The sequence below is a fragment of the Ylistrum balloti genome, unplaced genomic scaffold (assembly GCF_031769215.1).
Source record: "Ylistrum balloti isolate Yb309-2 unplaced genomic scaffold, AGI_CSIRO_Ybal_v1 Utg370050, whole genome shotgun sequence".
Taxonomy (NCBI): domain Eukaryota; kingdom Metazoa; phylum Mollusca; class Bivalvia; order Pectinida; family Pectinidae; genus Ylistrum; species Ylistrum balloti.
The window spans coordinates 229887-241601 of NW_026782103.1; the positions used below are offsets into that span (position 1 = coordinate 229887).

The following is an 11715-nucleotide window of genomic DNA, read 5'->3' on the forward strand; positions in this document are numbered from 1 at the left end:
TCCTGGGGGTTGAGAACTAGTATAAATACAGACTTAGTTCTTCTCTTTCCGAAGGAGGCTTCTGACAAACTTTTGTCAAAATCTGTTCGGTCCCTCATGACTAGTACCCATTTTTTGTAAAAATTTGATGAATTTTTGATGAAGGATGGACAGATGCTGTGCCACGACATAAGCTCACCTGCCCTAAGGAGCAGTTGAGCAACAAGTTAATGTCAGATCATCATAAAGATCATCTCTATATAACAATTACCTGTCTAAAAAATCTCCACTTTAGACCAAATACCTGTCTATAAAGGTCACCTTGTTAGAACAATTACCTGTCTACTAATGTATCTGCTTTAGACCAAATACCTGTCTATAAAGGTCACCTTGTTAGAACAATTACTTGTCTACTAATGTGTCTTCTTTTGATCAAATACTTGTCAAAAAGACCACCTCATTCGAATAAATACCTGTCTATAGAGGCCATCTCGTTAGAACAATTACCAGTCTACAAAAAGTCATCTCTATAGACCAAACACTTGTCCATTTGGCAAAATCTATATTGCAAACATATGAACTTGTCTATAAGAGCATCTCTTAGTAGAAAATAACTGTTTAAAACAGCCACTTCTTTCTGATTCCGGTTATGATTTTCTTCAAAATGCATCAGTTATGGAAACAGAAAGACTTAATTACCTGAACATGTATACCAAATTGGAGTGAGATAGGGAAATCTCAAGTAGTTCCCTGTACTAGGGAAATCTCAAGTAGTACCCAGTACTAGGGAATTCTCAAGTAGTACCCAGTATTAGGGAATTCTCAAGTAGTTCCCTGTACTAATGAAATCTCAAGTAGTACCCAGTACAAGGGAAATCTCAAGTAGTACCCAGTACTAGGGAAATCTCAAGTAGTACCCAGTACTAGGGAATTCTCAAGTAGTTCCCTGTGCTAATGAAAGCTCAAGTAGTTCCCTGTACCAGGGAAATCTCAAGTAGTTCCCTGTACTAGGGAAATCTCAAGTAGTACCCAGTACTAGGGAATTCTCAAGTAGTACCCAGTACTAATGAAATCTCAAGTAGTACCCAATACCAGGGAAATCTCAAGTAGTACCCAATACTAGGGAAATCTCAAGTAGTACCCAATACTAGGGAAATCTCAAGTAGTACCCAGTACTAGGGAAATCTCAGGTAGTACCCAGTACTATGGAAATCTCAAGTAGTACCCAGTACTAGGGAAATCTCAAGTAGTACCCAGTACTGGGGAAATCTCAAGTAGTACCCAGTACTAGGGAAATCTCAAGTAGTTCCCTGTACTAATGAAATCTCAAGTAGTACCCAATACTAGGGAAATCTCAAGTAGTACCCAATACTGGGGAAATCTCAAGTAGTACCCAATACTAGGGAAATCTCAAGTAGTACCCAATACTAGGGAAATCTCAAGTAGTACCCAGTACTAATGAAATCTCAAGTAGTACCTAGTACTAGGGAAATCTCAAGTAGTTCCCTGTACTAATGAAATCTCAAGTAGTTTTCAGTACTAGGGAAATTTCAAGTAGTACCCAATACTAGGGAAATCTCAAGTAGTACCCAGTACTAGGGAATTCTCAAGTACTACCCAGTGCTGGTGAAATCTCAAGAAGTACCCAGTACTAGGGAATTCTCAAGTAGTACCCAGTACTAGGGAAATCTCAAGTAGTACCCAATACTAGGGAAATCTCAAGTAGTACCCAGTACTAGGGAAATCTCAAGTAATACCCAATACTAGGGAAATCTCAAGTAGTACCCATTACTAGGGAATTCTCAAGTAGTACCCAGTACTAGGGAAATCTCAAGTAGTTCCCTGCACTAGGGAAATCTCAAGTAGTACCCAGTACTAGGGAATTCTCAAGTAGTACCCAGTACTAGGGAAATCTCAAGTAGTACCTAGTACTAGGGAAATCTCAAGTAGTACCCAGTAGTACTAAGGAAATCTCAAGTAGTACCCAGTACTAGGGAAATCTCAAGTAGTACCCAATACTAGGGAAATCTCAAGTAGTACCCAGTACTGGGGAAATCTCAAGTAGTACCCAGTACTGGGGAAATCTCAAGTAGTACCCAATACTAGGGAAATCTCTCAAGAGTACCCAGTACTGGGGAAATCTCAAGTACTGGGGTAAATCTCAAGTAGTACCCAGTACTGGGGAAATCTCAAGTAGTACCCAGTACTGGGGAAATCTCAAGTAGTACCCAGTACTGGGGAAATCTCAAGTAGTACCCAGTACTAGGGAAATCTCAAGTAGTACCCAGTACTGGTAGTACCCAGTACCAGGGAAATCTCAAGTAGTACCCAATACTAGGGAAATCTCAAGCAGAACCAATACTAGGGAAATCTCAAGTAGTACCCAGTACTAGGGAAATCTCAAGTAGTACCCAGTACTGGGGAAATCTCAAGTAGTACCCAGTACTGGGGAAATCTCAAGTAGTACCCAGTACTAGGGAAATCTCAAGTAGTACCCAATACTGGGGAAATCTCAAGTAGTACCCAATACTAGGGAAATCTCAAGCAGAACCAATACTAGGGAAATCTCAAGTAGTACCCAGTACTAATGAAATCTCAAGTAGTACCCAATACTAGGGAAATCTCAAGTAGTACCCAGTACTGGGGAAATCTCAAGTAGTACCCAGTACTGGGGAAATCTCAAGTAGTACCCAGTACTGGGGAAATCTCAAGTAGTACCCAGTACTGGGGAAATCTCAAGTAGTACCCAGTACTAATGAAATCTCAAGTAGTACCCAGTACTGGGGAAATCTCAAGTCCAGTAGTACCCAGTACTAGGGAAATCTCAAGTAGTTCCCTGTACTAGGGAAATCTCAAGTAGTACCCAGTACTAGGGAAATCTCAAGTAGTACCCAGTACTAATGAAATCTCAAGTAGTACCCAGTACTAGGGAAATCTCAAGTAGTACCCAGTACTGGGGAAATCTCAAGTAGTACCCAGTACTGGGGAAATCTCAAGTAGTACCCAATACTGGGGAATTCTCAAGTAGTACCCAGTACTAGGGAAATCTGAAGGAGTACCCAGTACTAGAGAAATCTCAAGTAGTACCCAGTACTGGGGAAATCTCAAGTAGTACCCAGTACTAGGGAAATCTCAAGTAGTACCCAGTACTAGGGAAATCTCAAGTAGTACCCAGTACTAGGGAAATCTCAAGTAGTACCCAGTACTGGGGAAATCTCAAGTAGTACCCAATACTAGGGAAATCTCAAGTAGTACCCAGTACTGGGGAAATCTCAAGTAGTACCCAATACTAGGGAAATCTCAAGTAGTACCCAGTACTGGGGAAATCTCAAGTAGTACCCAGTACTGGGGAAATCTCAAGTAGTACCCAGTACTGGGGAATTCGCAAGTAGTACCCAGTACTGGGGAAATCTCAAGTAGTACCCAGTACTGGGGAATTCGCAAGTAGTACCCAGTACTGGGGAAATCTCAAGTAGTACCCAATACTAGGGAAATCTCAAGTAGTACCCAGTACTGGGGAAATCTCAAGTAGTACCCAGTACTGGGGAAATCTCAAGGGGAAATCTCAAGTAGTACCCAGTACTGGGGAAATCTCAAGTAGTACCCAGTACTGGGGAAATCTCAAGTAGTACCCAGTACTAATGAAATCTCAAGTAGTACCCAGTACTGGGGAAATCTCAAGTAGTACCCAGTACTGGGGAAATCTCAAGTAGTACCCAGTACTGGGGAAATCTCAAGTAGTACCCAGTACTGGGGAAATCTCAAGTAGTACCCAGTACTGGGGAAATCTCAAGTAGTACCCAGTACTGGGGAAATCTCAAGTAGTACCCAGTAGTACTAGGGAAATCTCAAGTAGTACCCAGTACTGGGGAAATCTCAAGTAGTACCCAGTACTGGGGAAATCTCAAGTAGTACCCAGTACTGGGGAAATCTCAAGTAGTACCCAGTACTGGGGAAATCTCAAGTAGTACCCAGTACTGGGGAAATCTCAAGTAGTACCCAGTAGTACTAAGGAAATCTCAAGTAGTACCCAGTACTAGGGAATTCTCAAGTAGTACCCAGTACTGGGGAAATCTCAAGTAGTGCCCAGTACTGGGGAAATCTCAAGTAGTACCCAGTACTAGGGAAATCTCAAGTAGTACCCAGTACTACTACCCAGTACTGGGGAAATCTCAAGTAGTACCCAGTACTGGGGAAATCTCAAGTAGTACCCAGTACTGGGGAAATCTCAAGTAGTACCCAGTACTGGGGAAATCTCAAGTAGTACCCAGTAGTACTAGGGAAATCTCAAGTAGTACCCAGTACTAGGGAAATCTCAAGTAGTACCCAGTACTGGGGAAATCTCAAGTAGTACCCAGTACTGGGGAAATCTCAAGTAGTACCCAGTACTGGGGAAATCTCAAGTAGTAGTACCCAGTACTGGGGAAATCTCAAGTAGTACCCAGTACTGGGGAAATCTCAAGTAGTACCCAGTACTGGGGAAATCTCAAGTAGTACCCAGTACTGGGGAAATCTCAAGTAGTACCCAGTACTGGGGAAATCTCAAGTAGTACCCAGTACTGGGGAAATCTCAAGTAGTACCCCTACCCAGTACTGGGGAAATCTCAAGTAGTACCCAGTACTGGGGAAATCTCAAGTAGTACCCAGTACTGGGGAAATCTCAAGTAGTACCCAGTACTGGGGAAATCTCAAGTAGTACCCAGTACTAGGGGTAAATCTCAAGTAGTAGTACTAGGGAAATCTCAAGTAGTACCCAGTACTGGGGAAATCTCAAGTAGTACCCAGTACTAGGGAAATCTCAAGTAGTACCCAGTACTGGGGAAATCTCAAGTAGTACCCAGTACTGGGGAAATCTCAAGTAGTACCCAGTACTGGGGAAATCTCAAGTAGTACCCAGTACTAGGGAAATCTCAAGTAGTACCCAGTACTAGGGAAATCTCAAGTAGTACCCTGTACTGGGGAAATCTCAATTAGTACCCAGTACTGGGGAAATCTCAAGTAGTACCCAGTACTGGGGAAATCTCAGTAGTACTAGGGAAATCTCAAGTACCCAGTACTAGGGAAATCTCAAGTAGTACCAAGAAGTACAGAATGATTAGGGAAATCTCAAGTATGTGTTCTAGACTGATATGATTCAGTCTCAGGTTGACATTCAGTAACATCTCTGTCTCAGGTTGACATTCAGTAACATCTCTGTCTCAGGTTGACATTCAGTAACATCTCTGTCTCAGGTTGACATTCAGTAACATCTCTGTCTCAGGTTGACAATCTGTAACATCTCATTCTCAGCTTACTTCAAATAAGAAATAATTACAGAATGTCAGCCCTAGACTGAGACAGATTAACCTAGGACACATACAGGTAGCAGTGAATATGATGACCTACCAACATGAGTTTTATTCTGGACGTCTGTGTGGCCGAGGGACAGTGGGGTGAAGATGAAAGGTCCTGTGTCCTGTTTTTCAACCTTGGATTCAATCTTAACTGGCTGTAGATGTGGTGAAAGTGGTATTAATTTGAAAGACCTGCAATCACCAAAAAATTCTAAATATTTGACAAAAATTCATCATGTGTTCAAAACAATTGTAGATAGCAATTCAAATGCAGTATTAGGTATATTCTGGTCGTAGTATCATTGTGGTTTTCCTTCTTGTTTCCATATTAGGAAATACACATTAAATTTGTGAGACAATTAACCTGTCTGTATCTATTACTTAACTAATCGTATATGACATGTAGAGCTTTTACTTCATAAAAGAGTTGATTAGGATTAATCTGCAAAACAAGTAGTTTATTTACAAGTATATAATATAAAACTCCTGTGTGGGTCTAAGTAATCCTCCAGTTTGTTGACTGTCCTGTGTGACAGAGTCTGAGAAAGAGAGATTGAAGGGATAGAGAGGTTTAGGACGGTGTGGTGGGGGAGCTCACAGCTTACCTGACTTGTGGTATATTATTAAGAGGTATAGGGGGCAGGATGACCCCACTGTTGAGGGCAAGAGGGGCAGTCGTGCCCTCTGACTTTGCTGTGAGGCTCTGGAGGGTATTTATGATGTCCCTTTTGTCCTGAGTCGTCAAAGTATCAAACAGGGTGTGTAGTAACAGACTCAGGTGTCTGTAACAAAACCAAACAGATCTTGCTATAATTATTTCAATGTTAGTAATATTCATATCTCTTTTTTTCCACTCTAACCTTTTCCTGTGATAAGTTTTACAATCGATTATACGACCACAGATAGAAGATGGCTTACTCTTTAGTAGAAGTAAAATAAGTGTAGGGAAGTAAAATTTTGTACAACATCTACTAAAATCTATTACAATCCAAGTGAAACATCAAATCAACATTTAATGTCTCATAATTGTGATGTTGAATTGTGTTTAAGGACTTAATGGTAATTTTATAATATTTCAGTTCAAGAGTTAAACAATTATATTTAAAAAGTATTTACAATTGGTACTGCTATCACACATTTCTGGAGATTCTTCCTTGATGAAGAAATACTCCTATATACAGTGCTGTGTTGTGGGAGTATTTTCTTTGAGAGTATTAACTCACCTGATAGCTACGGGAATGTTACCGGTACGACGGGCTGAGAAGATTAGCTCATTCAGCACTCGAGCCTGAAGTACAGGCCATCCATATACAATACCTGTCAACACATTAATTATGTCAGTCAACTGCTTAATCATCGACACACATAAAAGTGTGTAAAACAACTAGAACCATCAAATAACTACCTTCTACAATAAAACTACATTTCAATATCCAAACTGTTTGACATTATCTAAGTTCATGGACCATAAGTTTGGAAAGAAATTAATTGACCACAACAAAATAAAAAAATTGAGCTTTTTGTTCTCCTTGTATCTACAACATACCAAATCTCAGTTCCATATCTCCATCTGTCAAACAGTCAATAGAAACTAAATAATGACAGAGGGTTTGTACTACAACATACCAAATCTCAGTTCTGTATCTCCATCTGTCAAACAGTCAATAGAAACTAAATAATGACAGAGTGTTTGTACTACAACATACCAAATCTCAGTTCTATATCTCCATCTGTCAAAGTCAATAGAAACTAAATAATGACAGAGGGTTTGTACTACAACATGCCAAATCTCAGTTCTATATCTCCATCTGTCAAAGTCAATAGAAACTAAATAATGACAGAGTGTTTGTACTACAACATACCAAATCTCAGTTCTGTATCTCCATCTGTCAAACAGTCAATAGAAACTAAATAATGACAGAGTACATACCAGGTGTTTATCAAACATATTATATTGAAGGACTTAGAAATGTATGCATTGATGTCTGGGCACAAATCCTTCATGACCCTGAAATGAACCCATCTGACCTTTAGGAATATCTTTAGGGTCCAGACAAATACTGTAGCCATCCAGACACTGCATAACCAAGCTGTGACACAGTCTCCAGTTTTGCTGAGGGTTCTGGGGGGACACACACTGCATTGCTGCAATACGTTTAAAGAAGGCAGCCTTTCGCTGAAAGCCTATCTCTCCGTATAACTGGGATAAGGTACAGTAACGGTTTATCTATAAAAAGGAAATAAAAATGAAGTGAAATACTCACAGCATCTGCACAAAATTAAAAGACAACAATAATGTGATAAGTATTTCATGTTTGGTATACTGTGAAAAACAGGCTTGTTAATTTCATGTTCCATTGCAATTTTAACAAAAACTCCCAGTGGGATCTTGGCGACCACCATTCATTGTTCATTATTTGTTCTTTAAAATCAGGATCCTTTCCCTTCTCTTCTCTGTTTTCACTCTTAATGAAAAAACCATTGAACATTCCTTTGCAGAAATAGCCATGATAATCTTTACCTGCAAAATCCAAAATGGCTACCTGGAAGCCATTTTGTTTCTTCTAATCAGTCCCAAAATCAAACGGGTACAAGCAGAGACCAAAGAGAACATACATATGAAATTTGAGAGATATGCATTCAGTACTTCTTAAGAAATAGGGCAAACAATATTTACTAGGCAAAATCTAAGATGGCTGCCTTTTGGCCTTTTCGTTTTTCTAATCAGTCCAAAACCCAAACAGGCACAACAAGGGATCACAAAGAACCTGTACATAAAATTTGAGAAAGATTCTCAAGGAATAGCAAACAAATTTCAAAGTCAAGATCTAAGATGGCTGCCTGTCGGCCATTTCATTTTTTCTGATCAGTCCTGAAATCTAATGGGAATAACTAGGGACCAAGTCCTAGGAACCTCCATACAAAATTTAAGAAAGATCCATTCAGTACTTCTCAGGAAATAGCAATAACAAACTTTCAAAGTTAAAATACTAGATAGCCGTCTTTCCACCATTTTGTTTTTCTGATCAGTGCCAACATTGCATGGGCACAACTAGAGACCAAGGGGAACCTGCATATGAAATCTGAGAGAGATCCATCCCATATTTCTCAAGAAAAAGCAATAACAAAAACTGTTTACAACGGACAGATGACAGACTGATGAACAACAGACCATGGAAGCAGGGTGATTTAAATAGCCCACCATCATAAGATGGTGGACTAACAAAATCACATATCCTTGCTGATATGTGATTGAAGTTCAAATATGTATAATTTCTTCTTCACATTTAATTCAGTTTTCCTAATCATAACCCACATGGGGATACAACTAACACATTATAAAGACAAAAAGCTGGCAACTTGCCTTATCTTCATCAGAAGTCTGAAGATTGATGTAGACAACATTTTGTAGAAAATCAGAGGCCTGGAGATATTTCTGAAATGAATGGAAAATACCTTAAAATATATACAGCTGGAACCAAACTATAGTACAGTAACGGTCAATGTAAACATAGAATCCACACAACCGCTTTGGTTGTATGACATTGTCCACATGATGACTAAGGTCATATGACATTATTCCACACCACAACTCGGGTCATATGACATTATTCCACTCCACAATTCGGGTCATATGACATTATTCCACACCACAACTCGGGTCATATGACATTATTCCACACCACAACTTGGGTCATATGACATTATTCCACACCACAACTCGGGTCATATGACATTATTCCACACCACAACTTGGGTCATATGACATTATTCCACACCACAACTCGGGGTTTTTTTACCCATTTTTGGCCCTGCCCATCAGCCCCTGAGGACCAGCGGAGGTCAACAGGCACATCTCATCAGACTCTCAGCTTATACTAATAATTCTAAACAAAGTTTGATTGACATAAAATAGAAAATAAACAAATTGATTTCAACAAGAGATCCCAGAGGGATCTTGGCGCCCACCATTTGAGGATCTGTTTTCAGTTCTTGAAGATCTGTTTATTTTTTTTTTGTTTGTTACAGGTGTTGTAAATGTTCATGAACTGGTCTTCATTGAATGTACTCAATGATGACACAAGATATTTTTATTAAGCACCTATTAGCAAATATCATTTGAAAAAGATCCCAAAGTAGATAGCAGTCAGTTACAGGTGGATAATGGACAATATGCTTGTGCTGTATTACTGTCGACATCCAAGATGGCTGCCTGTGGGACACCTTGATTTCAAATCAGTCCAAAAAAGGTACAATGCACAACTAGGGACCAAGGGAAACCAATATCTATGAAATATCAGAAGGATCCATCCAGTACTTCTTCAGATATAGCAGTAACAAGATTTTACTCTCAAAATCCAAGATCTTGATTTCGGATCAGTCCAAAAAGGTATAATGCACAACTTGGAACCAAAGGGAACCTGCATATGAAATTTGAAAAAGATCCATCCAGTACTTTCCAAGAAATAGCAGTAACAACTTTTACATTCAAAATACAAGATGGCCACCTGTCTGCCATCTTGAATTCGAATCAGTCCAAAAAAGGTACAATGCACAACTAGGGACCAAGGGGAAACTGCATACGGAATTTGAGAAAGATCCATCCAGTACTTTCCAAGAAATAGCAGTAACAAACTTTTACATCCAAAATCCAAGATGGCTTCCTGTCGGCCATCTTGAATTCGAATTAGTCCAAAATAGGTACAATGCACAACTAGGGACCAAGGGGAAACTGCATATGAAATTTGAGAAAGATCCATCTAGTACTTTCTAAGAAATAGCAGTAACAAACTTTTACTTCCAAAATCCAAGATGGCTGCCTGTCAGCCATCTTGATTTCGGATCAGTCCAAAAAGGTATAATGCCCAACTTGGAACCAAAGGGAACCTGCATATGAAATTTGAGAAAGATCCATCCAGTACTTTCCAAGAAATAGCAGTAACAAACTTTTACATTCAAAATCCAAGATGGCCACCTGTCGGCCATCTTGAATGCGAATCAGTTCAAAAAAGGTACAATGCACAACTAGGGACCAAGGGGAACCTGCATATGAAATTTGAGAAAGATCCATCCTGTACTTTTCCAGAAATAGCGGTAACAAGAATTGTTTACGCACGGAGAACGGATGGACGACGCACCATGGACGCACGGCAATTTGAATAACCCACCATCTATTAGATGGTGGGCTAAAAATGTAATTTTCCTACATACACTATTGTAAATGTTACCCCTCCCCAAAGGGAAATGTGAGACCCTGAGGTCATGAAATTTACAATTTTGGTAAAGCACCATCAGGCCTTTCCATCCATATGAAGAATATTTAATATACTATACTTGGGATTTGATAAGTTTTTTCAAGTTTCAATCAATTTGATCTTTTTTGGCCCTGCCCCTAACGTCCCTGGGGGTTGGGGACCATATAATTTACAATTTCATTGCATTTTTAGTCATGGCATTATTTTGTAAAATTCTATTGAAATCGGTTCGGGAGTTTTCCAGAAGAAGTCCCAAATGTTAAAAGTTTACACTGCATGATGCCAGACAAAAGGGGATTGCAACACACCACCCTGACACTTCCTCTAAGGTGACCTAAAAATCAAACAAATACTCCTTGCATAGAATCAGTTAAGATTTATTTCCCTTTAGTTCAAGTTTTGTGAAGTAGATGAAGGCAAGGGCATGTAAGTGAGATATGTGTATAATCAATTAAGTATTTAGTTATAGTGTGATTTTTACCAAAATGTGGTCAGATCAATTTAAGGAGAAATAATTTTAACAATGGGGGTCAGATCAATTAAACAAGAAATAATTTTAACAAAATGACAGATTAATTGAACGAGAAATATTTATACCAAAATGAGGTAAGATCAGACAGGTTAAGGAGAACATTATTGTCGGCATATTTCATTTGTTTCAGTTCAATGTCCTCACAATGGATGGGTGCTTTTTTGTAACCTACATCCTAATTGTGTATCATTATGACACATAAGATTGTGAGATGAGCACCAAGATTATAATACAATTTAAATCTTAAGTCAAACTGTGAGTTTACACATTGATTTTACCTCATAAAGACTAATTTACAAAAGAATTGTTTGATAAATGTTTTAAATTTGGACTTTTGAAAAGAAACTGTTAATATTTCCGGTATTGGGTTATCGTCTATAAGCCATTCTCCACTCCCATCGGCTGTCAAGCTTATCACTATACCATCTATACTGACTTAGTGATAACAAAGGGCATTAACTCTACCGTAAGCAAAGACAACACAAATCATAAACATGCAACAAACAAAACACAAATCTATTAAATTTAAATCTATTTTTTAATTATGATAACAAAATCTTATGAAAAATAATGTACATTATTACACAAGGTATTTACAAGATGCTGAAAAATTAAT

General features: G+C 38.9%; 1 protein-coding gene across 1 annotated transcript in view; it reads right to left on the reverse strand.

Annotated features, from left to right (window-relative positions):
* The window catches only part of LOC132549229 (trafficking protein particle complex subunit 9-like), a 48299-nt gene that overhangs the window by 24813 nt on the left and 11771 nt on the right, over window positions 1-11715 (reverse strand). Inside the window, exons 7-11 of the mRNA XM_060213145.1 lie at window positions 8677-8748; window positions 7341-7539; window positions 6536-6629; window positions 5918-6094; window positions 5365-5504 (exon numbers count right to left, since the gene is read on the reverse strand). Of these exons, the coding sequence (XP_060069128.1) occupies window positions 5365-5504; window positions 5918-6094; window positions 6536-6629; window positions 7341-7539; window positions 8677-8748 (682 nt within the window). The remainder of the gene's footprint in view (window positions 1-5364; window positions 5505-5917; window positions 6095-6535; window positions 6630-7340; window positions 7540-8676; window positions 8749-11715) is intronic.